This window comes from Phaethon aethereus (genome assembly GCF_964289735.1).
Source record: "Phaethon aethereus genome assembly, chromosome: Z".
Classification (NCBI taxonomy): Eukaryota; Metazoa; Chordata; class Aves; order Phaethontiformes; family Phaethontidae; genus Phaethon; species Phaethon aethereus.
Window position 1 is genome coordinate 12,754,876 of NC_138577.1, and position 27,963 is coordinate 12,782,838.

At 59.0% G+C, this 27,963-nt stretch overlaps 1 protein-coding gene across 1 annotated transcript in view; it reads left to right on the forward strand.

Moving 5' to 3' along the window:
• The window catches only part of TLN1 (talin 1), a gene marked incomplete at both ends in the record, with an annotated part of 28,461 nt that extends 4,156 nt beyond the window's left edge, over nucleotides 1–24,305 (forward strand). The window contains 50 exons of the mRNA XM_082012745.1: nucleotides 473–533; nucleotides 823–927; nucleotides 1,266–1,421; nucleotides 1,662–1,763; nucleotides 1,991–2,067; nucleotides 2,231–2,411; nucleotides 3,105–3,218; nucleotides 3,794–3,902; nucleotides 4,378–4,586; nucleotides 4,707–4,805; nucleotides 6,820–6,987; nucleotides 7,255–7,549; nucleotides 7,651–7,817; nucleotides 8,181–8,309; nucleotides 8,647–8,760; nucleotides 8,973–9,086; nucleotides 9,246–9,380; nucleotides 9,521–9,649; nucleotides 9,763–9,865; nucleotides 9,939–10,147; nucleotides 10,241–10,360; nucleotides 10,520–10,717; nucleotides 11,043–11,182; nucleotides 11,282–11,375; nucleotides 11,545–11,634; nucleotides 11,812–11,934; nucleotides 12,122–12,265; nucleotides 12,598–12,759; nucleotides 12,848–12,988; nucleotides 13,242–13,423; nucleotides 13,760–13,892; nucleotides 14,018–14,119; nucleotides 14,242–14,412; nucleotides 14,576–14,725; nucleotides 14,821–14,922; nucleotides 15,042–15,161; nucleotides 15,462–15,608; nucleotides 16,535–16,701; nucleotides 16,946–17,129; nucleotides 17,398–17,523; nucleotides 17,836–17,952; nucleotides 18,033–18,218; nucleotides 18,327–18,434; nucleotides 21,365–21,470; nucleotides 21,612–21,736; nucleotides 21,973–22,098; nucleotides 22,242–22,304; nucleotides 22,564–22,746; nucleotides 23,416–23,541; nucleotides 24,174–24,305. Of these exons, the coding sequence (XP_081868871.1) occupies nucleotides 473–533; nucleotides 823–927; nucleotides 1,266–1,421; nucleotides 1,662–1,763; nucleotides 1,991–2,067; nucleotides 2,231–2,411; nucleotides 3,105–3,218; nucleotides 3,794–3,902; nucleotides 4,378–4,586; nucleotides 4,707–4,805; nucleotides 6,820–6,987; nucleotides 7,255–7,549; nucleotides 7,651–7,817; nucleotides 8,181–8,309; nucleotides 8,647–8,760; nucleotides 8,973–9,086; nucleotides 9,246–9,380; nucleotides 9,521–9,649; nucleotides 9,763–9,865; nucleotides 9,939–10,147; nucleotides 10,241–10,360; nucleotides 10,520–10,717; nucleotides 11,043–11,182; nucleotides 11,282–11,375; nucleotides 11,545–11,634; nucleotides 11,812–11,934; nucleotides 12,122–12,265; nucleotides 12,598–12,759; nucleotides 12,848–12,988; nucleotides 13,242–13,423; nucleotides 13,760–13,892; nucleotides 14,018–14,119; nucleotides 14,242–14,412; nucleotides 14,576–14,725; nucleotides 14,821–14,922; nucleotides 15,042–15,161; nucleotides 15,462–15,608; nucleotides 16,535–16,701; nucleotides 16,946–17,129; nucleotides 17,398–17,523; nucleotides 17,836–17,952; nucleotides 18,033–18,218; nucleotides 18,327–18,434; nucleotides 21,365–21,470; nucleotides 21,612–21,736; nucleotides 21,973–22,098; nucleotides 22,242–22,304; nucleotides 22,564–22,746; nucleotides 23,416–23,541; nucleotides 24,174–24,305 (6,844 nt within the window). The remainder of the gene's footprint in view (nucleotides 1–472; nucleotides 534–822; nucleotides 928–1,265; nucleotides 1,422–1,661; nucleotides 1,764–1,990; nucleotides 2,068–2,230; nucleotides 2,412–3,104; nucleotides 3,219–3,793; nucleotides 3,903–4,377; nucleotides 4,587–4,706; nucleotides 4,806–6,819; nucleotides 6,988–7,254; nucleotides 7,550–7,650; nucleotides 7,818–8,180; nucleotides 8,310–8,646; nucleotides 8,761–8,972; nucleotides 9,087–9,245; nucleotides 9,381–9,520; nucleotides 9,650–9,762; nucleotides 9,866–9,938; nucleotides 10,148–10,240; nucleotides 10,361–10,519; nucleotides 10,718–11,042; nucleotides 11,183–11,281; nucleotides 11,376–11,544; nucleotides 11,635–11,811; nucleotides 11,935–12,121; nucleotides 12,266–12,597; nucleotides 12,760–12,847; nucleotides 12,989–13,241; nucleotides 13,424–13,759; nucleotides 13,893–14,017; nucleotides 14,120–14,241; nucleotides 14,413–14,575; nucleotides 14,726–14,820; nucleotides 14,923–15,041; nucleotides 15,162–15,461; nucleotides 15,609–16,534; nucleotides 16,702–16,945; nucleotides 17,130–17,397; nucleotides 17,524–17,835; nucleotides 17,953–18,032; nucleotides 18,219–18,326; nucleotides 18,435–21,364; nucleotides 21,471–21,611; nucleotides 21,737–21,972; nucleotides 22,099–22,241; nucleotides 22,305–22,563; nucleotides 22,747–23,415; nucleotides 23,542–24,173) is intronic.
• Nucleotides 24,306–27,963: the final 3,658 nt, after the last annotated feature.

The window sequence follows — 27,963 nt, forward strand, 5'->3', positions numbered from 1 at the left end:
GTCGTGGGGAGCCCCAGGTGGCTCCAACAGCTTGGCAGCCCCCAGCACCGTGCTGGCACACAGGGCTCTGGGGGTGCAGGTGCCTCTGGTGCGACCTCTCTCCTCCCTGCAGCATGGTGCCCAAGCGTGGAGGTCCGCACCAGCTGCAAGGGGTGCCAGCCCCCCATCTTGCTCCCTCTGGCAACCCCCAGGACATGCAGCCAGCGTTGATGAGGGGGGGACCCCAGCCCACCGTATGGCCTCCCTTGAGGCTGCATCCTCAGCATCTCCACCTGCCTCTCAGCAGGGCAGCTCCTGTGGCAGCTTTCATTACTGCAGTAACCTCTCCCACGTCCTTCCTGCTCCCCAAAACTCCCAGCCCATGCCCTGGCTGGGGTTCATCCGAGGCTCTGAGTTGGGCTGTGTTGTAGCTGAAGACAAATGCTGGCTTCGGGCTCTGCTGCTAACAGCTGGCTTGGCTATCTCTTGGCAGACTCAAGGATTTCCTGCCCAAGGAGTATATCAAGCAGAAAGGGGAACGCAAGATCTTCATGGTATGTGCAGAGGGGATGTTGAGACCTGGGCTTCTTGTTCCTCTTTGCCAAAGCTTGAGGCTGCTTTTGTCTCTGGAGGCAACACATAGCAGTTTGGCTGGTGAAAAACAGTAGCAGGGAGCTGTAGGTGGGCAGACAAGGCAGCTCCTCAGGTCCCAGAGGTCAGAGGGATGCTGTAGCAGGGGCAGGGGATGCTGGTGGGAAGAGCCTGGAAAGGCTGTGGTAGGGCAATGGTGGCACAGCCAGGAGACCGTGAAGCTAGTGTGATGTTCTCTCTTTGCTGTTGCAGGCCCACAAGAACTGCGGGAACATGAGCGAGATAGAGGCCAAAGTTCGCTACGTGAAACTTGCCCGTTCCCTTAAGACCTACGGGGTTTCCTTCTTCTTGGTCAAGGTAGAGCAGCCCCTCCCCCCTGGTCCCACCTCTCACTGGCCAAAATTCCTCTTTTCCAGTATCCCTCCATCTGTCATGTCTCCAGCTGCTACCCTTCAGACCACATTGCTCCAGTTTTTCCCTGCATCTCCACTGTCTGCCTCTCCTTCTTGCCTTTCTCTGTGCACTGCCTTCCCACTTCTTGGTTCACATTTTTTCTCATTTTCAAGCCCCATGGTTCTGACCACCAGAAAGTGTTACCCTGTGGGTGTTTGGTAGCCACAGCAAGGCCTCAAAGGTCTCTGCCTGGACGGATCTGTCCTGGGGACAGCCCACAACCCTTCTATTGTGGCCTGCAGGAGAAGATGAAGGGGAAGAACAAGCTGGTGCCACGGCTGCTGGGGATCACCAAGGAGTGTGTGATGCGCGTGGACGAGAAGACCAAGGAAGTGATTCAGGAATGGAGCCTGACCAACATCAAGCGTTGGGCAGCCTCACCCAAGAGCTTCACCCTGGTAGGCACCAGCCCTAGTCCTCCACCTCCCCCTTCCCCGGTGGTGCCCTCACAGCGGGCTGCTCTCATGCCAGCCCCACTCTTGGGTATCGCCCTGTGGTGGCACAGCCTTGCCCTCCTCTGGTGCCTCTCCTGGCTGCCGTTTTGGAGGCTGGCACTTGAGCGCTTAGTGCATACCAGAGGGGCTCAGGATGGACGCTAGTGCCCTGCTCCGGTGCTACCCTGTGCCCTGCCATTGCAGGATTTTGGAGATTACCAGGACGGTTACTACTCAGTGCAGACCACGGAGGGGGAGCAGATCGCCCAGCTGATTGCTGGCTACATCGACATCATCCTCAAAAAGGTGAGGCTGTGCTGAGCAGGGCACTGGTAACCAGCTTATCTCTGGAGAGGGGTGCAGAGTGCTCCTTCCAGCTGCCTCCAGACAGCCATTGGCACGTGGTGGTGCTGCAGGAGCTGGAGGCAGGGCAGGGGGACCCTGTGGCCCCTGTATGGTGCCTGGGCTGCAGGAGGAGGGGCAGGCTGGGAGGTGTTTGCACTGGCTGACACGTTTTCTATTTCCCTCCACAGAAAAAGAGCAAAGACCACTTTGGACTGGAGGGGGATGAGGAGTCCACCATGCTGGAAGACTCCGTGTCTCCAAAGAAGTAAGTCCTCCAGGAGCAAGCTAGCTGCCAAGCAGAAGTTGAATAGAGAGTGGGTTCCAGCCAAGCTGACAGCATGGAGTGTCTGGAGGAAGAGCTGCCAGTCCTTCGGTGGCAGCACTGCCGCAGAGCCTGATGCTGGTGCTGGTATTTCTCCTCATTTCAGATCGACCGTCTTGCAGCAGCAGTTTAACCGTGTAGGCAAGGCGGAGCTGGGCTCAGTGGCCCTGCCAGCCATCATGCGGACAGGGGCTGGAGGGCCAGAAAACTTCCAGGTGGGCACGATGCCACAGCCTCAACTGCAAATCACCAGTGGCCAGATGCACCGAGGGCACATGCCTCCCCTGGTAAGCCCTCCCTGTGCCCAGCTTAGAGCACAAACTCCGAAAGATGCCCATTGGACTCATGTAGACCCATCCACTTGGGTCCGTGGCCAAGGCGTTGGCTTGCCATGAAGAGCAGGGACTCTGTGCCGCTGGCCTAGTGGGCTTGCTGGCCTGGCTGAGCTGGCGTCCTCCCACACACGCTCTGCAAACCTGAGCTACACACCGGTGTTTTCCCTTGGCCGGCAGCCGCAGCCTCTCTTTCGGGTTGAGCTGCCCCGGGCTGCTGTGCCTGGCCAGCCCCGCCAGTGCTGTGGTTTGCCACAGAACCCTGTGCTGCAAACTTTTGCCTTTTGGTAGCCCCCATGTCCTCTGCAGCCAGAGAAGTGCTTGGAAAAGGCCACAAGGAGGCTGTTTTCTTTGGCCTCACTCAGCCTGAGGGGGCTTGCTGTAAAAGACTTGTGGGGTCCCACTTCTGCATTCCATTCACCGAGAGCTGATTAACTGTGACCCTTGCTTGTACCCACAGTGGGATGGGACATTTCCCAGTGCGAGGTGCAGAGGGAAGACCCCCTTTTTCCTAGGTGCACCTCCCTTCGTAGAGGCGCCTACTTAGAGCTCTGTCATCAACAGCACGTTAGACCATGTTGCAGGAGGTCATGAGCCAAATATTTAGGCATGGATTTCAAGCTTGCTCCATCTGCCCCTGTGTTGCAGACTTCAGCCCAGCAAGCCCTGACTGGCACCATCAACTCCAGCATGCAGGCTGTACACGCAGCCCAGGCCACGCTGGATGACTTCGAGACCTTGCCGCCCCTTGGGCAGGATGCTGTGAGTGCTGGGTGACAGTGGAGTGCTGGGGGGGACCTCACTAGAGGTTGGTGGCTGGGATGGGTGAGGCTGGCCACATTCCCAGGAGAGATGTCAGCAGCTCCTGGGAAGATCACAGAATCATAGAATGGTAGGGGTTGAAAGGGACCTCTGAAGATCATCTGGTCCAGCCCCCCGCCAAGGCAGGATCACCTAGGGCAGGTAACACAGGAACGCATCCAGTTGCGTTTTGAAGGGCTCCAGGGAGGGAGACTCCACAATCTCTCTGGGCAGCCTGTTCCAGTGCTCCATCACCCTCACAGTAAAGAAGTTTTTCCTCACGTTGAGGTGGAACTTCCTGTGCTGCTTCCTGATCTGCTGCCTGCAAAGAGGTGGGGCAGTATCCTACTCTAGGGGCAGGAGTGGAGGGGACATGTGGTCATGTTGCTTTGTCAGGATGGGCTGGGGAGTTTTGGGTGGTCACAGCCCTTCTTTCCTTCTTCCTTGTCTCCTTTTTCCTGAATCTCACCTGTGTGAGCATGCATGCAGCTACCCACCACCTCCACCATGTCCTGACCCTGTTCGCCTCATTTCAGGCATCCAAAGCTTGGCGCAAAAACAAGATGGATGAGTCAAAGCATGAGATCCACTCCCAAGTGGATGCTATCACTGCTGGCACAGCCTCGGTGGTCAACCTCACTGCAGGTATGTGGAGGGTTGGAGAAGAGGGATGCCCCATGTCTGGAAGAGGCTTGGTCTCTGCTGGCTGAAGATCATAGCTCCTGCCCTCCATCAGAGACTGGAGGAGCCAGCCTGCCCCAGCTAGAGCTAAATCAGCCCTGACTGCCGCAAATGTGCCCATAGATCTGTCCATGCCCCCGCAGCTTGCCCTGCCTGTGCCCATCCCAGTCCTTCCAGTCCTTGGCTGACCAGCCATCCTCTGGACCAGGAACGTGTTGTCTGGTCCCTGCCATAGCTCCAGGCACAGCCATGGTGCAGTGTAGCTCTCTTTGCCCAGGCTGTCCTGCCCAAACTTGGCTGATGCAGCTTTCAGGCCTGGAGCCAGAGGGTCTCTCCCACTGCTCCCAGGAATGAGAATCACATCGATGACAGGCATAAGGGTGCTCTTGGAGCATCACTTGAAGTGCGTTCCACCCTGACTCATCTCCTCCCTGTGCAGGGGATCCAGCGGACACGGACTACACCGCTGTGGGCTGTGCCGTCACCACCATCTCTTCCAACCTGACGGAGATGTCCAAGGGTGTGAAGCTGCTGGCTGCACTGATGGAGGACGAAGGAGGGAATGGGCGGCAGCTTCTGCAGGCAGCCAAGAACCTGGCGAGTGCCGTCTCGGACCTGCTGAAAACGGCACAGCCTGCCAGCGCTGAGGTGAGGGGCAGGAGCTGAAGTGAGGGGCCGAGAGGAGGGTGGACGCCAAGGGGAACCATGGGGTGAGGTTTTACAGCTTGCTTACAAGCCCGGTGTTGATTTTTGCCTTGGTCCTTGCAGCCTCGCCAGAATCTCCTGCAGGCTGCTGGCCTCGTGGGCCAGACCAGTGGGGAGCTGCTGCAGCAGATCGGGGAGAGTGACACCGACCCTCGGTTCCAGGTGAGTGCACTTGGCAGCACCCAGGGACACACACTCCCTAAAACCATCAGCCTTTGCACAGGACATGGCAGCAGGGCTCCGGACTGAAGCTTGGCCGGTGCCTGGCGGTGACTTTGCTGAGGGAAGAGACAGGCCGTTGCCCATCTTTGTCCCTAGAGACGCTGTGCTATAACACCTCTTATCTTGTGGATTCCTATGTAGATCCCAGAAAGCCGGCGTGCTTGGATCCTGCCTGCCTCTGACCCAAAGACGGTAAAAGGGGGCTGTAGGCATGGCTTGGTGGTTCCTGCCCTCTCCAACATGAGGGGTGCTCCTCTGGGGCCTATCAGCTGAACTCTTTGGAGACGGGCTCTTGTCAAAAATCTGCTTTTCTGGTGGTTGGCTCTCAGAAGTCCATGCACTCGGGTTGCCGCTTGGGTGAGTGCTGCCCCGGGAGTCCTCCCTTGCAGCCGCCTTAGTTCCTGCCTGCTGCTCCCTGCCTGTGGGAGCTGCCTGCTTGCCCCCATTGGAGACCCAGGGTGGCTGGAGCCTCATGGGGTGCTTTATTTTGGCTGAGCTGACTTGCTTTCTGACAACTGCTCCTTCTAGCACAAGGGAAGTAGCACACTGTGCTGGGAAGGAGGCTCCAGCTGTAGTATAGACCAAAACAGACTCCAGAAAGGAGTTTTTGTTCATGGTGGCCACACAGTCTCAATACTAGCAGAAAAGCCTGGACAGATAGCCAAAGGGAGCAGAAAAGCTAGCACCAGGGCAGGAGGCCATGCTCGGGCCAGGCAGCAGTGCCAGGACAGGGCAGCCCCAAGGGGTGGATTTAGGACCTAGAAGACGATTTGCACACATGCAGCGGGATGCTCTGCCCCGCAGCTGCCAGACCCGAGTGTATCTACTTCCTTCCTTTGGGCTCAGATGCTTTGGTCTGGGGACTCTGGAACTGGGTGCACACACTCTCCGGTCTCTCCTCCTGTCTAGAAGGGTGGCGGATGGCAGCGGGAGTAGTCTTGGCTTGCAGGAGGCGAGGGGAGGCTGTGGCACTTCTGGCTTGGTGGCCAGAGGCTCAGTGTCGCGGGGTGCGGGGCCGCTCGCTGTGAGCACGCACGCAGGAGGAGGATTGCAGGCGCAGCAGGCAGGGAGTGCTGCCCTGTGTACCAAGGTCTTTGCCCCAAGCATGTGCTGTCTAGCACTGGTGCTGCCAGTTTTCACCGGCAGTGTGCTGCAGGAGCTAATCCTGATGTCTGCTGCGTGCTGTCATGTCTGATGCCCTGCAGGAAAAGTTTGCTGTGTGCCAGTCGCTGCTTGTTGTGCGCGGCAGGGCAGCCCCGTGCCTTCCCTGCTGCCCCCGGGGGAGAGGAGGCTGGTGCCTGCGTCATACCTCTCCTTCAGCCCCGGGAATGACAGCAGAGATGTGGCCCACCACTATTGAGCTAGAAAATAGCTGACATGCCTGCAGTACAGGTGACCAGTGTGGGCAGCACCTCCCGCTCACATCTTGCTGGTGGGTGAGCCTGTGGGCAGGCAAGCTGCCCTTGGTGCGGCTGTGCTGTGGCTGACTTGCGCCTGCTGTTTGACCGGAGAGTTTTGTCATTTTTTTGCTATTTGGCTTTGCAAAGCCGGTCAGTGCCGATGGTGCCTTTGCAGCAGGCTGTTGCTGTGGTACAGTCAGGGATGCAGCATGGGTTGTTGCCTGGGGAGTGGGCAGTGAGCAGATCTTGTGTCTTGGGGTGACACTGAGCGTTGCCCGAGCTGCTCTGGGTGGTGTTTGTGGCAGTGCTGTGGTGCAGGCTGCAGCTTAAGGCCAGGTTACAGCCCCACCGCTGGCTACAACACACAGTAGAGGTGGGGTCAAGGTGTTGTCAGCCACTCCAGGTGTTCAGTACTGCCGGTGCTGAAACAGGGGGGATGAAAGGCTCCCTAGAGCTCACACTTCCCCGCTGAATATTTCACAAGAGCTCCGTGGGCGGCTGCCCATGCTCCCTCCACCACCATGGTTCCCGCACTGACACTCTGTCTCCCTCAGGACATGCTGATGCAGCTGGCAAAGGCAGTGGCCAGCGCCGCTGCCGCACTGGTGCTTAAGGCCAAGAACGTGGCTCAGAAAACAGAGGACGCAGCGCTGCAGACGCAGGTGATCGCTGCTGCCACCCAGTGTGCCCTCTCCACATCCCAGCTGGTGGCCTGCACCAAGGTAAGCAGCAAGGTTAACTCTTGACTCGGCATGTCTGCAAGCATCACCTGGCTGGTGGCAGCTCCACGGTAGGGTTGTAGGTGTGGCAAGATCGCATGTCCTCAGGCAGGACAGTAGGACTCTGGCACCAGAAATGTGTGCTGCCTCAGGCTGTGGTCCTTGCCACTGTGCCCAAGCACTCCTCTTTGGAGGAGCAGAAGTTGGGGACAGCTGTTCCTGCACAGGAGCCCACCACACTTGCTGCACAACCTTTCTCCTCCCCTACAGGTAGTGGCTCCCACAATCAGCTCACCAGTTTGCCAGGAGCAGCTGATCGAGGCTGGCAAGTTGGTGGCCAAGTCGGCGGAGGGCTGTGTGGAGGCCTCCAAGGCAGCCACTGACGATGACCAGCTCCTGAAGCAGGTGGGAGTGGCAGCCACGGCTGTCACCCAGGCCCTGAACGACCTGCTGCAGCACATCAAGCAGCACGCTTTGGGCGGGCAGCCCATCGGGCGCTACGACCAGGCCACTGACACCATCCTCAATGTCACCGAGAACATATTCAGCTCTATGGGTGATGCTGGTGAGAGCAGCTGATGGCATCCGGAGTAGAGCACAGTGGATGGGGAGGTATTGGGGAGCCCATGGAACTTGCTAACTGACCACCTTTCCTTTCTGTCCCAGGGGAAATGGTGCGGCAGGCTCGTATTCTGGCCCAGGCCACCTCTGACCTCGTCAATGCCATCAAAGCTGATGCAGAGGGTGAGACAGACCTGGAGAATTCACGCAAGCTGCTGAGTGCAGCCAAGATCCTGGCTGATGCCACAGCCAAGATGGTGGAGGCTGCAAAGGTTAGTGGCATGGGGGACGATGGACACTGGCTTTGGCCCGCAGCCCCATCCGACACCACCAGCTCAGTGCTGCAGAGGGGACAAGCAGCCCCTGAGTGAGGAAGCGGTTCCCAGAGCAAGGTCCTGCACCAACCTGAGGACCTGTGCAGAGTGGGGCTCCTCCTGGTGCTGTGGGTGGTAGCAGAGGAGCTGAACTTTCCCCTTCTGAGCTCCCCTGGAGAGGCTTTGGGCACCTCCACCGTAGGTGGCCAGGCTGTCTTTGGGGGTACTCTCTGGCATCAGGCTGGAGCACAGCCTCTGCTGCAAGAGCACAAGGGACGCCGTGGTGCCTGCGAGGTGCAATGGGTTTCCTGCTTTCTCCAGGGAGCTGCAGCTCACCCGGACAGTGAGGAGCAGCAGCAGCGGCTGCGCGAGGCGGCGGAGGGGCTCCGCATGGCAACCAATGCCGCAGCCCAGAATGCCATCAAGAAGAAGCTTGTGCACAAGCTGGAGGTAAGATGCTGGGCAAGGGGCTGCAGAGGACTAGCAGGCAGTCAGCGAGCGAGATCTGGCTGGGAGCCCCGACATCCCTGCACTTTCCAGAGGGATAAAGTCCTTTTCATGTTCAGTGTCTGTGCTGCATCCCACAGAGACCTCCCTGCTGCTCCCTCCCCTTCCCTTGTGCACATTGCTGTGGGATGCCAGGCAGCAAGGGCACTGGGGATGCCCTGTTCTTGCAGGCAGAGGCATGGAAGGAGAAGCTTAGGGGTAGCTGAGCCATGGTGCATGGCAGGGGGGCTCGGGGCAGGCCACCCTGCCTCTGGTGCTAATCCATGCGTCCCCCCATCAGCACGCAGCTAAGCAAGCTGCCGCCTCCGCCACCCAGACCATCGCCGCCGCGCAGCACGCCGCCTCCTCCAACAAGAACCCTGCCGCACAGCAGCAGCTGGTGCAGAGCTGCAAGGTAAGGACCCAAGCCTGATCCAGGTGTCTCATGTGCTACCTTTCTCTGTCCTTTCTCCCATCAGCTGCACTGGGACTCCATGCTTGGCCACAGTGGGCAGGACCTTGGGGTCCTCACACAGCTCCCCTGGGAGCTGATCTTTCTGTCACTGGTCCTGGATTAGATCCGTCTCCTCCAGCATGAGCCTCTCCAGTGACCTTCCTCTCTGGCAGGTGGTGGCAGAGCAGATCCCAATGCTGGTGCAGGGTGTACGAGGAAGCCAGTCCCAGCCTGACAGCCCCAGCGCACAGCTGGCTCTCATTGCTGCCAGCCAGAACTTCCTGCAGGTAACCATGCCACCCGGAGCCTCCCGTGCCATCTCCAGCACAGGCGTTACAGCTTTTGTACCCTGCCTGGCCCTCCTAAGAACCCTACTGCACATGGGCTGCAGAGAGATGCTGCGTGTTTGTCTGATTCTCACTGCTTTTTTTCTTGTGTCTCGGCAGCCTGGTGGCAAGATGGTAGCTGCAGCCAAGGCCACCGTCCCCACCATCACAGACCAAGCCTCTGCGATGCAGCTCAGCCAGTGTGCCAAGAACTTGGCCGCAGCTCTGGCCGAGCTCCGCACAGCAGCCCAGAAGGTGAGAGACTGGGTCCCGTCCCACCGTGGGACCCTGGCTACACAGAGCAGTGGGGGGACATCCCACTGGCAGGTCATGGTCACCCCAGCACAGTAGGCTCAGCAGTCACCCCGCTCACCTTCCCTTCTCCCCCATCACAGGCTCAGGAGGCATGTGGACCCCTGGAGATAGACTCTGCGCTGGGTCTGGTACAGAGCCTGGAGAGGGACTTGCAGGAAGCCAAGGCAGCTGCCCGTGACGGCAAGCTGAAGCCTCTGCCGGGAGAGACGGTGAGGGCATGGGGAAGGGTGGCGTGGGGTGATGTGGGATGGGTGCCTGGGGTGGGGGAGCCACCAGAAAGTGCAGCCCACCAGCACACTTTCCCCACTCATCCCCCCCACAGATGGAGAAGTGTGCCCAGGACCTGGGGAACAGCACGAAAGCCGTCAGCTCTGCCATCGCTCACCTCCTGGGAGAAGTGGCCCAGGGCAACGAGAACTACACAGGTACCATTCTCCGCATTGGCGCTGGGAGAGGAGGGGGCCATGCCAGCAGCCGCTGACCTCTTCATCCCCCCAGGGATTGCTGCCCGAGAGGTGGCCCAGGCCCTGCGCTCGCTCAGCCAGGCTGCCCGCGGCGTGGCAGCCAGCACCCCCGACCCGCAGGCGCAGAGCGCCATGTTGGAGTGCGCCAGTGACGTCATGGACAAAGCCAACAACCTCATCGAGGAGGCGCGGAAAGCAGTAGCCAAGCCTGGTGACCCAGAGAGCCAGCAGCGCCTGGCCCAGGTCGGGTATCAGGGGTCCCAGTGCCCCCCGCCAGCCTATGGGAAGGGTATGGGGCTGGCTGGGAGATGATAACCCCTCTTTGCTTTTCCGCAGGTGGCCAAGGCAGTGTCACAGGCCCTGAGCCGCTGCGTCAACTGCCTGCCAGGGCAGCGGGATGTGGATGCCGCCATCCGCATGGTGGGAGAGGCCAGCAAGAGGCTGCTTGCAGATTCGGTGAGCTGAGCGAGGGTGGGAGAGGAAGAGGGAAGCTTTGTAGGGATGCAAGACGGTCCATCCACATTGGTTTCCTCTTTAACGTGTCCCTAAGCATGTGCTACATCATCCATCTCCATCCTCCTTGTTGCCTTTCCTAACCCGTCTCCCTGCCTCCAGTTCCCTCCCAGCACCAAGAGCTTCCAGGAGGCGCAGAGCCAGCTGAACCAGGCGGCTGCAGGGCTCAACCAGTCTGCCAATGAGCTGGTGCAAGCATCGCGTGGCACCCCTCAAGACCTGGCCAAGTCCTCCGGCAAATTTGGGCAGGACTTCAATGAGTTCCTGCAGGCGGGAGTGGAGATGGCCAGTCAGTCCCCGGTGAGATCAAATGCCCGTTGGGGGATCCTGGGTATGGTGAGAAGTGTGGGGTGCCTGAGAAGGCAGCTGACCACAGGCAGGGTGGCCAGGCAGCGGTGGTTAGGGTGTCTGTGGCCAGTGCAGCTGGTGAGTTGGGGTCTGGGACTGTGGAAAACCGCAGCAACAGGAAGAAAGTGGTTTGGGTTGGTTCAGCTGCCATATCTTTGCTGCTGGCAGACAAGTTAGATGAAGGGAACCGGCTTAGCTTGAAAACCACCAGAGAAGACCCTGGGTGGGTATGGAGCTTGGAAACCTGCTACGGGTAACTCTTCTTGGCTCCTTGCAGAATAAGGAAGACCAGGCACAGGTGGTGTCAAACTTGAAGAGCATCTCCATGTCCTCCAGCAAATTGCTGCTGGCTGCAAAGGCGTTGTCTGCTGACCCTGCAGCCCCCAACCTCAAGAATCAGCTGGCAGCAGCAGCACGGTAGGTGGAACTGCTCCCTGTGAGCTGTTTGCTGTAGCAGTGGGGCCAGGTGGCGGAGCTGGCATTGGTCCATGGGTCTTTCTCCCTTGTTCCTGGCAGGGCTGTGACTGACAGCATTAACCAGCTGATCACCATGTGCACCCAGCAGGCGCCAGGCCAGAAGGAGTGTGACAACGCCCTGCGAGAGCTGGAGGTGAGAAGCCACATCTTGCCGAGGCAGGAGAAGGGCTGAGATGGCTGGGTGCTGAGCTGGTGGGGAGAGAGGAGCTGCACCCCGCTGCAAGGAGCAGAAGGGGGCAAAGAGGAGGTGCACGTGGAGGGTGCGGACCCTTCCCCTGCATGTGATACCTATGTCCCTGCAGACAGTGAAGGAGCTGTTGGAAAACCCCACCCAGACAGTCAATGACATGTCATACTTCAACTGCCTCGACAGTGTCATGGAGAACTCCAAGGTGAGCCCTGAGCTGGGAGTGGAGGTTTGGGGAAGGGTGGCGAGGGTTTGGGAAGGATGTGGGGGCAAAGGGAGAGGTGGTTCCTGCCCCGTTGATAAAGCATGGTGATCTCTGAGCCTGGGAGCACTGCGCGAGGGGGAGGTGGTCTCCATACCCAGTGCATGGTGTGTCCTGTAGGTGCTGGGCGAGTCCATGGCTGGCATCTCCCAGAACGCCAAGAACAGCAAACTGCCTGAGTTCGGTGACTCCATCAGTGCCGCCTCCAAAGCTCTCTGTGGGCTGACAGAGGCAGCTGCCCAGGTGAGACATGCTCGATCCCAGCCCTGAGCGTTACCCCTGGTGCATAGTTGCCGTATGTACTCCTCCCTTGCCCCTCCAAGCCTTGGACCCTTGGGATGGTGCTGCCAACCTCCTCCGCAGCCCCTGCCCGCTCTGAGCATCCCTGCCATGTGCAAGCTCTTTCTCACTGCCTCTCTTGTGCTCCTAGGCTGCCTACCTCGTGGGTGTCTCAGACCCCAACAGTCAGGCTGGACAGCAGGGCTTGGTAGACCCCACTCAGTTTGCCAGAGCTAACCAAGCCATCCAGATGGCCTGCCAGAACCTGGTAGACCCTGCCTGCACCCAGTCCCAGGTGAGTATGAAGTGGGACACTATTACAGGCATTTTCTTGCACAGAAGGGAGTGTGAGGCTAGTTGGAAGAGCTGCATCCCAAGACTCTGCCAAGATTATGGTTAGTATCTCATCAGGCCCTATCAGCTCTGCTGGGAGCAAGCTGGCAGCTTTGGTGCAACGGTGACTGTCCAGATGGGGGGCTGTATGTGCATGCAGGACCTTGGTGATCCCTCTTGTGTCTCAAGAGGGACCTCTGTGGTCACTGGGTGCCCCATGTGGGTCTGGCAGAAAGGGAGACCTGCAGGGATGGGGTCATGGTGGATCCTGCCTTACCCTGCTCTTCCCTACAGGTGCTGTCAGCAGCCACCATTGTAGCGAAGCACACCTCGGCCCTGTGCAACACATGCCGCCTGGCCTCCTCCCGCACTGCCAACCCTGTGGCCAAGCGTCAATTCGTCCAGTCAGCCAAAGAGGTGGCCAACAGCACAGCCAACCTGGTGAAGACCATCAAGGTGCGGTCTCCCTGCCAGGCCATTGTGGTGGGGGTGGGATTTGCAGCATGGTGGGAGTTGGATAACTGCTCTGGTCTCTCCACACCAGGCCCTGGATGGCGAGTTCAATGAGGAGAACCGGGAGCGGTGCCGCGCTGCCACCGCCCCCCTCATAGAGGCCGTGGATAACCTGACAGCCTTTGCCTCCAACCCGGAGTTTGCCACTGTTCCTGCCCAGATCAGCCCAGAGGTGGGATGCTGCAGGGGCAGGGAGGACGTGGCCTGGCTGTGACAGGGTCTGCTGTAGGATGGGGAGGAGCTGTGCCTCCCCCTGAGCTTGGGATGGAGTCCCAGTGCGGGACTGGTGCCTTGGTGGGGTGTGATGGGGAGATGGCAGCAAGCCTTGGGCTTCAAGGGGCTGCTCTGGCGTGAGGGTTGTAGGAGCGGGAGTAACTAACCATGCACAGTCCCGTGCATCACCAGCCCGTCATCTCCCTGTGCAGGGGCGCAGAGCCATGGAGCCCATTGTCTCTTCAGCCAAGACCATGCTGGAGAGCTCTGCCGGCCTCATCCAGACCGCTCGCTCTCTGGCTGTCAACCCCAAGGACCCGCCGCAGTGGTCGGTACTGGCTGGCCACTCTCGCACCGTCTCAGACTCCATCAAGAAGCTTATTACCAACATGAGGTGAGGAGAGTCTTACCCTCTTGATTGTGGCCCTGTCCCTGCTGGCAGGTACCTCTGCTCTGAGCAAGCATCCCTGGGCATGTTTTGGCTCATCATCTCCGTGGCTGTTGCTGATGGGGAGACAAGGGATGGGACAGAAGATGCCATATCTCTCCTGCACGGGAGCTGCTCCTCTGGCCCTGACATGGGTTGATGGGAACGCGTGCTGGCTATGACGCTGGGTCACCCCAAAAACCTATGAAGAGGGGTCCTGCCCCTCACCATCAGCAGCCAAGATTGGGGGTGAAGGGGTGGCATAGCACCTGCCAGCACTGGGCTGATCCATCTATCACGCAGGGACAAAGCTCCAGGACAACGGGAGTGTGACGAAGCCATTGAGGTCCTGAACAGATGCATGCGTGAAGTGGACCAGGCCTCCCTCGCTGCCATCAGCCAGCAGCTGGCCCCCCGAGAAGATATCTCCCAGGAGGTGCGTCGGGGACATGCTGCTGCAACGTGTGTTGGGGGCAGGTGTCCTTCCCCCCCCAGCTCCCAGCGGCACGTGGTGACCCCAGCCCTGCTGCAGCCTCACGCAGCACCCTCTCTTTGCAACAGGCTTTGCACAACCAGATGATCACAGCTGTGCAGGAGATCAGCAACCTGATTGAGCCTGTGGCCAGCGCAGCACGTGCTGAGGCCTCGCAGCTGGGGCACAAGGTAACACAGGGATGGGGAACTGCTGACGAGGTGCTCGGTGCACGTGGAGGAGCTCACAGCGGGAGGATAGGCACAAGGCAGCGGGGCTGTGAGCTGCTGGTGCTGATGCTGCTCTTCCCTAGGTGTCCCAGATGGCTCAGTACTTTGAGCCGCTCATTATGGCAGCTATCGGTGCTGCCTCCAAAACACCCAACCACCAGCAGCAGATGAACCTCCTGGACCAGACCAAAACACTGGCTGAGTCTGCCCTGCAGATGCTGTACACAGCCAAGGAGGCTGGTGGGAACCCCAAGGTGAGCAGGAGGGGCACATGTCAGTGGCATGCTCCCCTTTGCGTGTGGGTGCTGCACAGTGCAGATGTGTGTCCCAGACACAGAAACCCAGGGTAAGTGTGCAACATCCCTGTCGGGAGGGGAGCGGCTGCCCACCTTCCCTCACTCTGGCTCATCCTTGCAGCAAGCTGCCCACACCCAGGAGGCTCTGGAGGAGGCCGTGCAGATGATGAAGGAAGCAGTAGAGGACCTGACCACTACCCTGAATGAGGCAGCTAGTGCTGCAGGTGTTGTGGGGGGCATGGTGGACTCCATCACCCAGGCCATCAACCAGGTGAGGGGAACGTGGAGAGAGGAAGAGTCAGGGTCAAACCCTACAAGGTGTTTGGGCTGGAGCTGGAGCCAGTGTCTCCTGATGGTCTGTTGCAGCTGGACGAGGGGCCGATGGGCGAGCCAGAGGGAACCTTTGTGGATTACCAGACCACGATGGTGAAGACAGCCAAGGCCATTGCAGTGACTGTGCAGGAGATGGTGGGTGAAAGCAAGCCTGTCACTGCAGAAAGCGCTGCCTGCCACCCAGACAGGCAACTGCCCTCCGTGCTTGCCTGTCCTTTGTAGGGCCCCTCCAACTCCTGCTCTTCTGTTGGCAGGTCACCAAATCCACCACCAACCCAGACGAGCTGGGCATACTGGCCAACCAGCTCACCAACGACTACGGGCAGCTGGCACAAGAGGCCAAGCCGGCTGCACTTACCGCTGAGAACGAGGAGGTGCGAGCGTGGGGGGCAGTGCTGGAGCGTGCCGTGGGGCAGAGCCGGGTCTGCTAGGGCATGAGAGCAGAGGACAGGGACACTCAAGCCTTCCATCAGAGTTGGGGACAGGCAGCATTCACACCCCCCCTGCAGCATGGTGTGGAAACATGGAGCAAAGCTGTGTTTCCTTTTTCCTCTTTCTGAGTTGGAGGATTGGGAGAGAGGAGCTGGAGCGGGGTGGCTGGTGTTTCCCAGCGGGTATCACGGATGCGGGGCTTGGTTCCCTGCTGGCTCTCTCACGCACACATTCCTCTCCAGATCGGCTCCCACATCAAGCGCAGGGTGCAGGAGCTGGGTCACAGCTGTGCTGCCCTGGTTACCAAGGCTGGAGCCCTGCAGTGCAGCCCCAGTGATGCCTACACCAAGAAGGAGCTGATAGAGAGTGCACGCAAGGTTTCTGAGAAGGTGAGTGGCCCAGAGAGAGGGCCAAGGGTGTAGCGAGGTGGGAGCGATGCTGGATTGAGCAAGAGCCTCTACACCGGGTTCTCCATTAGTCCTGTTGGGCTCTGCTGGCTCTCTCAGCTGTGCTCAACCTGCCCAGCTGGTGGGGTGGATGATGGAGCCTCCTCTCCAAGCACCATAACAGCAGCTGGTGCTGTGATGGGTGTGATGTCCAGGTGTTGTCTGCCAGCATGCCGATGATGCCCTGCAAGGGGAGACTGATCTATGCACTGGTGGCAGCCCGGGGCTCTCCACATCAACTCTTGCAGTGGTGGGCATAGCATTTGCTGCATCTCCAGCCAAGCCTGCAGCTCATGCTGGGTGATCGATCTCCCCTTCATTTTCTGCTGGTGTGGTGGAAAGCTTCCTGTTCATCAGTCAATCTAAAGAACATGCTTCTCGATAACACATGAAAACATGGCTAAAAACTCCAGTCAATAAGGCAGCGATAGAGCAGCAAGGCTTGTAAGCAAGAGTACAAATGCAAAACACCTGTTCATAGTGCCTGGCATGTGCCTGCATGCTCAGGACTTCCTTGCAGGTCCTTGCTCTCCAAGACTGTTTTCCATCAGGAAACTTGTTCTCCTATGAGTGCTTGCCTGAGTACAGAAATTGAGTTTAGCAGCTAAAGAAGATGTTCTGAAGCCCATGATGCTATACCTAACTCGTTTGGAAACTAGCAGAGTCCACTATCTCCTGGACCCTCAAAAACAATAGGTACAGGGTAAAAATAAATAAATAGAAGCTAAGAAGGTGTGTCCAGACCATGCAATTCCCAATTCCCCTCCTTGGTGTGAAGCAGCTCCATCCTGAGAGATGTCAGTGGAGGTGTGTGGTGGGGGTTGCCTGAACCTGCTCTGCTCCCCAGTCACCCTACTCATACCCTGCAGGTGTCTCATGTGCTGGCAGCCCTGCAGGCTGGGAACCGCGGGACACAAGCCTGCATCACGGCAGCCAGTGCTGTCTCTGGCATCATTGCTGACCTCGACACCACCATCATGTTCGCCACCGCAGGAACCCTCAACCGGGAGAACTCTGAGACCTTCGCTGACCACAGGTACCTAGGCACCTCGTCAGGCCTTCTGCTTATCCAAAGATGGGGGTCAGACTCTGTCCCCTGGTCTCCTGTCTTTCTGAGCTGTGGACCAGCTCTGAGGAGAGCTGCAAGTTCAGGGCACACTGACTCTGTTTCCCCTCCAGCTTGTACATACAGAAGGCAGGGTCCTCAGCCTCTCTACACCCCAAGGACCATGTGTGCATGTCGAGGGCTGTGTCATCTCTGACTCCTTTCTTCTCCCCAGGGAGGGCATCTTGAAGACAGCCAAGGCACTGGTGGAGGACACCAAGGTGCTGGTGCAGAATGCCACGGCCAGCCAGGAGAAGCTAGCCCAGGCTGCCCAGTCCTCCGTGTCCACCATCACCCGCCTGGCAGAGGTGGTGAAACTGGGTGCCGCCAGCTTGGGATCTGAGGACCCAGAGACTCAGGTGGGTTGGGAGGTGTGGGGTGAATGGAGGCTGCTCATAGCTTGCTTGAAGGGGCTGAGGGTTGAAGGTGGTGTGTGGTGCTCTAGGCTGGACTCTGCGTGTCATGGAGAGGGCTGGCTGGGCTTTGGCTCATGCTGGCTGCACTGTATACTGTATACACCTATTCTGTGTGTCCTGAGGTGCCCAAATTTCCCATTGCTGGACCACATTCAGCTCCAGCCTGAGTGTGACTGTAGCCAAGCCATTGTCCTGGTCTTGCTCTCCCCAGGTAGTTCTGATCAATGCTGTGAAGGATGTTGCCAAGGCACTTGGGGATCTGATTGGTGCCACTAAGGCAGCTGCTGGCAAAGCTGGGGATGACCCTGCTGTCTACCAACTGAAGAACTCTGCCAAGGTCTGAGCTGGGTGTGATGGGAAGGAGGGGATGGGGCAGGGGCGGGCTGGAGAAAGAGCAGGTGGGCTTCTCTGCCCGTCTAGGGGCAGGAGGACAACTTGAGGACAGTGAGGGCAAGGTTGGGGAGGAAGAGGCACATAAAAGGTGGGGCACAACATGCAGAGGAGGCACTGGTGGGAGAACAAGATGAGGTGGTGTGACTGGAGTATGGGAACTGGGCTGTTTTGGACCAAACCACAAGGTAGGGACAGATGCCAGCAACATCCCAGAGCTTGTGTGGGGCTTCACCTGGCTCTCTTCTCCCTTCTACAGGTGATGGTGACAAATGTCACTTCATTGCTGAAGACAGTGAAGGCTGTCGAGGACGAGGCCACAAAGGGGACACGGGCGCTGGAGGCCACAATAGAGCACATACGCCAAGAGCTGGCAGTGAGTACAGCTGTGGTGCTGTGGCTGCTGTCCCAACTTGCCAGCTGCCCTGTGCCTCACCACCACCTTTCGCCTTACAGGTCTTCTCCTCCCCTGTGCCTCCTGCCAAGGTCTCCACCCCAGAGGACTTTATCCGTATGACGAAAGGCATCACGATGGCCACGGCCAAAGCAGTGGCTGCTGGCAACTCGTGTCGGCAGGAGGATGTCATTGCCACGGCCAACCTGAGCCGCCGTGCCATCGCAGATATGCTGCGTGCCTGCAAGGTGGGGCGGGCAGGTGGTGTGGGTCTGGAACAGGTTTGTGGGAGCCTGTGGGTGCTGGCAGGGATGGTGCTGCATGTGAATCGGGGCTTCCTTGTCTCCACGTTTCAGGAAGCCGCCTACCACCCAGAGGTGAGTGGGGACGTGCGGCAGCGGGCGCTGCGCTTTGGCAAGGAGTGTGCTGATGGCTACCTGGAGCTGCTGGAGCACGTGCTGGTGGTGAGTGTTCCTGTCCTGGTTCCCAGGTGGGCAGAGGCTGCCTGTGGATGCCAAGGTGGTCCCCAACCCCAAGGTTCTCTGGGCTCTGCACCTCATCCTGCTGAGGTCTTTGGAGAGCCCCCTTCACTGCCTTTGCCGGCACAGCACATGGCCAAGCCCCTGCTGTGGAAGCAGATGTCAGAGAGATCAACAGGCTCTGAAGAAAGGTATTTGGCTAACAACAGATGGAGATTAACTGGCCATAAACAGATGGGGGCTAGAAATTCAACAACATGAGAGCAAAATCCCTGAAGCAGCTTCCAGTAAAAGTGGTTGGAATAAGAGACTTCAGGCAGCATGAAAACAGTTAATCTCACAGCAGAGTGGGAGACGGGCAGTGCCCACGACAGGAGAAGTGATGACTGCAAGTGCCACCTGTACTCTTTTGATCCAGTCTTCCTCTATCTGAGTCCTCCCAAGGACTTCAGCTGGCTGCTTTAATTAGCTGCCCTACAAGATGAGTGTAGTTTCCAAGAAGCAAATTAAGACCATAATGTGGTAGAAAGGATCCAGTGAGGTCCTTCCAGCGGTTTGCATTCTTGGCAAGATCACAGAGCTGGAGTCCAAGCATGTTAGAGGGATGCGCAGATGCAGCCCGCAGAGCTGCGAGAGCCCTCGGACTGGGGTCAGGACAAAGATTGAGGGCGAGTCAGCACTGGCAAGGTTTCGCTAAGCTGGTTAGAAGGGCTTCGTGAGAGTCTGCTGTTCAGTGTCACCAGATACAAGGTGGTGGAGCTCAGACTGTGGTTTCCTGCAGCGAAAGCCCCTTTAGGCAGAGCGTAACCAGCATTGGCAGCACAAAGAGGAGGTGGGCAGGAATCGATGGCTAGAAATTGAAGCTGGGTGGAGAAGTCAAAGGGTGGTTTTAACAGAGAGAGGTAACCACTGGGGTACAGTTCCAAGGGGAGTAGTGAGTTTTCCATCCTCTGCATCTATATCGAATGTCTGTCTGGAAGATGCTGTAGCCACATCTATGTGGCTACACATACACATGGCAGCCAAGGCAGCAGTGCTGAGGAGGATTCTCTGGCTGACCGGTTAACAGATGATTGGGCTAATGACTTTAGTGTGGCAGTTCACGAGGTCAACTTACTTGCAGGAACATGCTATTCTGCTGTATTTTAGGTGTAACCGTCCAGCTGCTGTGCAACATCTCTTGAATACCATACGTTGGTACACCCCATTAAAAGTTCACTGCAGGTGCATCTTAGTAAGCTTATAGCGTCCAGCATGCCTTGAGCTCTAGACAGAGAAGATTTAGCAGTTTTAAACATGTTGTCAGAGCAGATAGCAGACTTAATAATGTGGCATTTAGTCTGGATGCACTTATGAGGGCAAACCAACCATCGCTGTATGCCATTAGTTCGGGGACCCCAAGCCATGTGCAGCTCTGGTGACTTTGCTGGGATGGCCCCATGTGAGGCCAGGATAAAGCTACGACCTGCCCGAGCCTCTGCAGCACTCTGGTCTGCAGGAAGAAAGCTCATGGGTCCTATATATCAGAGGGCAGCATGTTCCTGGAAAGCCATGAGCAGGAAAGACGTAGGGGAGCGGGAGAGGAGATGGCAGATGTGATGCTGCCGTGCTCCCTGGCAGCAGCAAGTCCATTGCTGTACACCATGTCCCCTTGGGAATCAGTGTCTTGCGTGGAGTGTGAACAAGCATGATTAGAGCTTCAGAAAGAGGATTATTTGACTTGGGATGGAAAATGTGCCGGCAGAGGAGTGGGAAAGCTTGCATATTTCACTGGGGAGGGGAAGGAATTTGAACCTCCACGGAGACTTGGTATTTGGTAATGATAGGACTCTTCCCTCCAAAAGCAGAGAGATCTGGTGGCTGAAAACTGCAGTGAAGCAATTCAGGATGGGGAGAAATAAGGTGTAAAGGGGAGGAGGAGAGCGGCTCTGTTGGTTGCTCTGGGTGTAGGTGGCTCCTCTGGCCCCGGGAGCCTCATCCGGGCACGCGGGCTTTGCCAGCCCTGCAAGGCTGAAGTATGAGCTAACGATGGCAGCACAGCTTCCCACCCGGGACCTCTGATCCTTCATTCCCATCTCGCCTCTTGGCTGTACTTCATTCTCCACCAGAAGGCACCCATCTTCCCCTGCCCCCCCAGCACCCACGTGTCCCGTCCAGGGCGTTCACTGCTTTCTTCTCTCTCTTCTCCCTCTCTCCCTGTCAGCCGGTGAGTAAGGTGATGTTGGGGTGCCTGCTGGTGTCTAACCTCAGCATGAGCCTTGCTCACAGCGTGTTGGCGTGCCCAGCCCAGTGCTGGGGTGGCACTTGGCGTGTGTCCACAAGGACCCTGGGGTCTGTGTGTGTGCGTGTGTACTCACACCCGCTCTAGCTGACGGGCAGCTGCCACCTGTGTGGTGTGAGTTGGGCCAGCAGTGAGCTCTGCTTGTGTGTACAGACCCTGTGTGTGTGCACATGTGTGTGCTGTCGTGTGTGCATGTGTGTCTGCCCCCCACTCAGTGAAGGACCCCTGTGGCTCCCAGCCACCTTGTGCTGGTGGGACCAGCCTTCTGAAGGCTGGGATGTGGCGCCAGGGTCCTCCCTTTTGCCCAGCTTGAGTTTGCAGACAAATCTCCAAAATGGGAATAGTGAGGGGGAAGTGCTTCTGGAGCTTGAAATGCTTTGGGGGGGGACCAAAATCCTGGGGGGATAGCCACTGAGTGCAGGAAAGCTTCTGAGTTGTGGATGCAGCGGGGCTAAGGTTCATCCTATCCTCGGGCAGGAGACCAGCCAGGGTCACTCGAGGAAGCATCACAGACAATGTCTGATGTTGTGTGGGGGAGCTGGAGGATCCCACCCTGCTTCCTTGGGGAGCGCACCCTGAACAGACCTGTGAGGTCCCCCTTTACCAGATGCTGATATCTGCCCCTTCCCTGCAGATCCTGCAGAAGCCAACTCACGAGCTGAAGCAGCAGCTGGCAAGCTACTCCAAGCGCGTGGCCAGCTCTGTCACCGAGCTCATCCAAGCAGCCGAGGCCATGAAAGGTAAGGAAAGGTCCTGCTCAAAGGGGCAGGACCAAGGGCTGGGATTGTGGTGGAGGACTCGGCAGCTGATGGAGGAGGTAGGGCGAGTCAGAAATGAGGCGGCACACAGGTTTAACCTGCCTCGCTTCCCGTTTTTTCTAGGGACAGAGTGGGTTGACCCAGAAGACCCCACTGTCATTGCCGAGAACGAGCTGCTGGGTGCAGCAGCTGCCATTGAGGCTGCAGCCAAGAAGCTGGAGCAGCTGAAACCGAGGGCCAAACCCAAGGTAGTGCTGAGCCCTGGCTTACCCACACATGAGAAGCCCCGTCCAACAGCCATTCCCTCTTCCTGTGTTCCCACATCCCTGGCTGGACCTTCCTCGGGCAGCCTGTACCTTCCTGTGCCCCAGGGCCCTTAATCCAGCTCTGTATATGCCCCCTCAGCCCCCTGACATCACCCAGGTTTGCCCCATCTGTCCCAGCACACCCCTGCCTGGGACTCACACTCCGCTTTTGCCTGCAGCAAGCAGATGAGAGCCTGAACTTTGAGGAACAGATCCTGGAAGCTGCCAAATCCATTGCTGCAGCCACGAGCGCCTTGGTGAAGGCAGCCTCAGCAGCCCAGCGAGAATTAGTGGCTCAAGGAAAGGTAAGGCTGGAAGAGGGAAAGAAAGAAGAAAACGTAGGGTTGTGGTGGGTTCTCCTTTCTCCCAGGGCTGCCCGCAGCCCTTGTGCCCTGCGGCCAGGGGTGCGTGGGGTGATGACCCTCACTCCTCTCCTCCTTCCTCCCAGGTGGGCGCCATCCCCGCCAATGCAGTGGATGATGGACAGTGGTCCCAGGGACTCATTTCAGCTGTGAGTATCAAAGTCATCCTTAGGGGATGAGGGGGACCCTTCTCTTGGCTCCTGCTGCAAAGAGGGGGATGGTCTGCCCTTGTGCTTCTCCTCGGTGGAAGAAGCAGGCATGCCTCTTGCTCCCTCTCCCACGAACTGAGACATGGTGTGGAAGCTGGTCATCACCATCCCATGCCCCACAACCTCCTTGGGGCCAGTCAGGGCATACCCTCCCCAGGGGAAGCTCCCATACCCGCCCTGACAGCTTCTCTCGCTGCAGGCACGTATGGTGGCTGCTGCCACCAACAACCTGTGCGAAGCTGCCAATGCAGCGGTGCAGGGCCACGCCAGCGAGGAGAAGCTCATCTCATCCGCCAAGCAGGTGGCTGCCTCCACGGCGCAGCTCCTGGTGGCCTGCAAGGTGAAGGCTGATCACGACTCGGAGGCCATGAAGCGGCTCCAGGTGAGTCCCAGGCTGCCCCTCCAACCCCAGCTGCCTCCTCCTGGCTGCTTGAGGTGTGGAGGGGAGTGGGATGAGGGCGTGAGGGTGCTCGCCAGGGTTCACGTTCCCTGCCTGCATGCCATCAGCGGGGAGCTCATTGGGGTGCAAGCTCCAGGTTGCTTGGACTTCACTGTGTGCCAGGTGTATGAGTGATGCTGGGCTGCTGAGCCCAGTGGCATTCAGGGCTGATGAACTGGCATGGGAATGCTTGAAATGCGTGCACTGTATCCGTGGCATTTGAGAGGTTAATATTTGGGGGGTGTATTTGTAGCACCCTTAATCCTCAGAGGCAGTGGCACACTAGAGTTTAATGCCCATGCAGTGAGGAGTTAACACAGGGTCCCAGCACTGGTCCTTCTGGGCAAAGGGGAGGGTTGGTGGGGCTGCACCCCGGTCGCTGCCCTCAGGAGACAGAGCCTGGCTGGGAGCAGCAGCGCCTGAAATGGTCATGAGCGCCTGGCAAGGCAGCGAGCCATGTAAAGGAATCCCTGCCTGCAGCTCCCAGCATGCCTAGCTGCCTCTCCTGCCTGCCAGCCTGGCCTGGGACAGGGGTTCCTTCACCCCCCCAGGGCAGCAGTCGTGCCTTGGGGCTGGGACTTAACGCTGCTCCCCGCCTTTTCCCCACTGCAGGCTGCTGGCAATGCGGTAAAGAGAGCGTCAGACAATCTGGTGAAGGCAGCGCAGAAGGCAGCTGCCTTCCAGGACCATGATGAGACGGTGGTGGTGAAGGAGAAGATGGTTGGGGGAATTGCACAGGTGAGGAGCGGAGGCTGCTCTGATGGGGCAGGGGCAGCTCTTGCCTGCCACCACAAACTGTATATGCTTGTCTCAGGAGCATCTCCTACCACCCGCCAGCATGGGGCGTGTCTCCAGACAGCCTCACAAAAATGCTGCAGGTGCACCCATGCCACCCAGCACCAGTTAAACACTGTGGCTTTGCCCTCGTCCTGCCACATATAGCAGCGGGCACAGCCGGTGATGGTGCACGCTCCCAGGAGTGTAACGCCCTGGCTTCTCCTTGGTGTAATGCTGGCACCATCCCAGCGTCCATGGCACGTGTGAAGAGCAGAGCACTGGGTAAGGGGTGGGAGCTGCCCGGTATGGGGTCCCACATGTCCCAGCACTGCCTGCTGGCCACAGGCTTGTAGCTGAGAACAGGGCACGTGGGGCTGAGCCCTGGGAGCTGTGCTGCTCCCCATTGTCTCCGGAGGACCATGGTCCCAGTGCAGGGACCCGCAGCCCTCATGCCTGAGGCCACACCAGCCCAGGGAGGCTGTGATGGGAAAGCAGCAGCCAGAGGGCCTGGCTCTGGGCTTGGCATTGCCATAGCAGGAGCTCCAGCCATCCCCTGTCCGAGGCAGCCATGAACCCAAGGTTCTCTCCGGCAGATCATCGCTGCCCAGGAGGAGATGCTGCGCAAGGAGCGGGAGCTGGAGGAGGCGCGGAAGAAGCTGGCCATGATCCGTCAGCAGCAGTACAAGTTCCTGCCCTCGGAGCTGCGGGATGAGGAGCAGAACTGAGCCCTGCGCCCTCCTGCCACTCGCCGCACAGGCTGCCGCTCGCCCACCCGCTCCTATTTAAGAAGACCCGCCTCGAGCGAAGGACTCCCTGGGCTAGACCAGAGCTCTGCCTGTACCCAGAGCGCCAGGACTAACCCAGCTGCTGCTCCAAGCCGGCGCTGCACCAGCAATTCCGCTTTTGCTGCCCAGCCCACCTTCCCACGCGCACCCAGGGCACGGCCAGAGCGCCCGGAGGGACCTGGCTGGGGTGGGAGCTGGAGCTGCACCGGCTGAGAGCTCACCTGCCAGCCCCAGCGGTCGGGGCTGGAGAGCTCTCAATTGTAGGGGATTTTTGTGTGCCTTTGTCTGTTCCTACTTGTGCTCCTCTTTTCTCTCCTCTCCGTGCAGGAGGGGGAGAGGCGGGCGGCTTGCTCTCTCCTGTGCGATGGGGTGCAGGGAGTAGCATGGTCCCTCGCTGAGCTCTTGCACGGAGCCGCCTTTCACCTCCAATGCCTTATTGCTGGCTGAATCTTCCTCCTCTCCCTCTTCCTCTTCCTCCACAGAGTCCCTGGGAGGCACTGAGCCCACCTCGAGCGTCTTCTTCAGCCTGGGCCCCTCTGGGGAGCAGCAGGGCTGGAAGCCACAGTGCCTCTGCTCAGGATCGAGGGGATGCAATGGGTTCACCCCCAGAGCTGCTCTTTGCCTTCCCCCAGGGCTTCCCCCCACCCATGGCCCCAGCCAGCTCTTGTCCTCCTCCTCCTTCCCAAGTGCCTGCATCGTTTTCCAAGATCCGCAGTATTTTTGTAACTTTTCCATTTCTCTAGTATTGAGCCTGCAGCTTTCAAAGTTCATTTATTCCTGCCCCAGCTCATGCCTTTGCCCACTAACATCCAGCTATCGCTGGGGTCCCGCAGCCTGGTATCCCACCCCTCCTCGGTTTTGGGACCCTCATCCCTCCCCCTTTGCACTCGCTGAGGCTTCTCTCACTATTTTGATACTTTAAGCATCCCATATTAAACATCCAAGGAAACCAGCTCCCCCCGAGGCTCCGGGGTGGGGTGGGGGATACCGATGTCTCCTTGGAAAGATGCGTTCATCAATAAAATCTGGTTTTCCTGCTTTCTTGCTGCCTGGGTATCAGCAGGACCCCCAGGAGAAAGGGAGGGCTGGTGGGCAGGGGGCCATGGGTGCCTGCCCTCCTGGTAGAGGCAGGGGGGAGTTTAGCACGGGTGCTTATACAGCACGGAAAATATTTGAGGCACGTCCAGTCCCAGGCACCCGGCAGGCCGGACCCCCGCTGCCAGCCATGTGCTGGCCGTCGCAGGTGCTGCCGGGGGGCCGCTGCCGCGGGAGGGGGCCCTGGGGATTTTGTTGCTGGGGGATTTTGGCTGGGGGGGGAGCAGTTGAGCTCCTGGCCCTGTTCTTGCTGCCAGCCAAAAATATCCGTGGATAGGGTGATACGGGGGTGCAGGTGGGGGACCCTCTGGTCACTGGTGGCCCACCGGTGGGGAAGCGGCAGCCCTTGACATGCTATGGGTCCAGGAATGTGGCCGGAGCCCTCCTGGCTGCTGGCGCTGAGCTCACGCCCCAAAATAGCCCCCTGGGGCCGACCTGTGCGGGCAGCAGCTGCCCCGAGCGTGTCCCCACCTGTTCCCACCCCATCACTCAGCGGGGGTTTGGGGGGCCCGAGCGGCAGCAGGGCAGGCAGGGATGCTGCGGGGTGGAGCAGGGACGCGGGTGGGATGGCACATGTCCCCTGCCGCCAGGACGCGTCCCTGGCAGCGTGAGCTACCAGCATCAGGAGCAGCGAGAGCAGCATCCCGCAGCATCCTGGCCTGTGACGCCTGTCCCCTTGCGGACACGTCCCCAGGGGTATGGAGGGGCTGTCCCCCCAGGACACTCGCCCTTGGCCAGGCTCCAGGGTGGATTTGTGGCTCTTGCAGGCATCCCAGTCCTCCCAGCTGTCCCCTGACAATCTGCGCTGGCCTGACCCAGCACCAGGCTCTCACCCAGGTACCGGCCGGGCACGGGGCCCCTCTGAGTGGCCAGCAAGGACAGTGAGTGGGCACGGTGTGGCAGTGGCCCTGGCCTCATCCTGGCATCCTGAGGCCAAGGGAGCTCCAGCACCCCCGGCACAGGGCTGCAAGCACAGCCGCTGCCATGTCCTCCAGGCTGGGGTACAGTCTGTGGTGGTGGCACCAACACCAGGAGGGGACATGAGGGACAGATTCACCCTGGTCCCCTAGATCTCGCCCGCCGGAGCACGGGGTTATTCTGGCAGGCAGGTTTGGGCAAGCACACACAGAGGCTTGGAGCTGGGACACCACAGTCATGAGGCACCAGCATCTCTGCAGGGACCCAAATCCGGCTAAGTTGGAGGCAGGCAGGGAAGCCGCAGCCCAACTTCTCGCGGAGCCCAGGACAGGGCGAGACACTGCAGCATGGGTTGCACCTGGGAAGTTCCTGTTAGATGGCAGGACAAGCCTTTCTCTGGGACTGTTGTCAGACCCAAGAGTGGGACACGGGGTGGGATCCATGTCCTTGGAGACAGCCCAGAGCCAGGGCTGGCCATGGGACAGCAAAGGGAGGGATGCGCACTCAGACACCACTGCACCCCCTTGTCCCAGAGGTGATCCCAGAGCACGGCCTTGAGGGCAGACTCATGAGGCTGGGCACCTGGAATTGCCCCCAGCTGTGCTGGTCACATATGGCTGCCGTGCCCAGAGCAAAGGGGAGCAGGCAGCAAGGGAAGACGGCATCCTCTGGGCTGACATCTAACAGATGAAGCCCTGCCTGGCTTCAGGGCAACTGCCTGGCTGTGAGCACCATGTACATCATCGTCTTTCCCCATGCGCCAACCCTACGACATTGCTCCAAGCCAAAGCATCTTGCAGAAAACCATCCGTCCTCGACCGGGAACGATGGGAGCTGGATCTTCCACCCCCTCCCCGCCCTTAGAAGCCTCATGCTGGCAGTTACTGACTCTCCTTGTCCAAATATGTGCCTAATTCGTCAGTATTAATAGCTGCTCTCCAGAGTCCGGCAGCAGCTCTTCTGCTGCTCTCCCCACACACGAGCAGCCCCTCGGTCCTTGGCTGCTCCCATCCCTCCTATGACCCCCACAACCTGGGGCTGAGGCCTCCTAGCAAGCCACTTTCTCCAGCTCCCAAAAACATTTTGCCGTTCTCCGATTGGAGCACCAGTGCCAAAACGTTGCGGCAGGCAAGGGCTGGATGCGGCCCCAGGGCGATGGGCCGGGGGACACCATGCACCCCTGCTGTCCCCGTGCCATCCCAGCCTTCCCACACGCTGCACAGCTCCCCTGGCCCCTCCGCCAGCTCCTTCCAGCCCCTCCTGCCCCAGAGCCCACCCTGCAGCTGGGAATGTGCCAGAAGCATTTACGAGCGTTATTAAAGCGCGGGTTATTTTTGGAGGAGCCGGGATCTGAAGGGTTTGCATTTTTTTGCCTGTGGAATACAGTTTATTTAGAGCAGAAAGATGGAGAGGGGCGGCAGGCTGCCCGCATGCCTTGTGTCACCCTGAAATGTCACCCCCTGGGCTGTGCATGTGCCAGGTGTCCTTGTGGGTGCCGGGGACGATGGCACCAGGGTGCAAGGCAGTGGAGAGATGGGTGCCAGGGAGCCTGCATGGAGCTGGGGCCCTCCTGCCCCACTGCAAC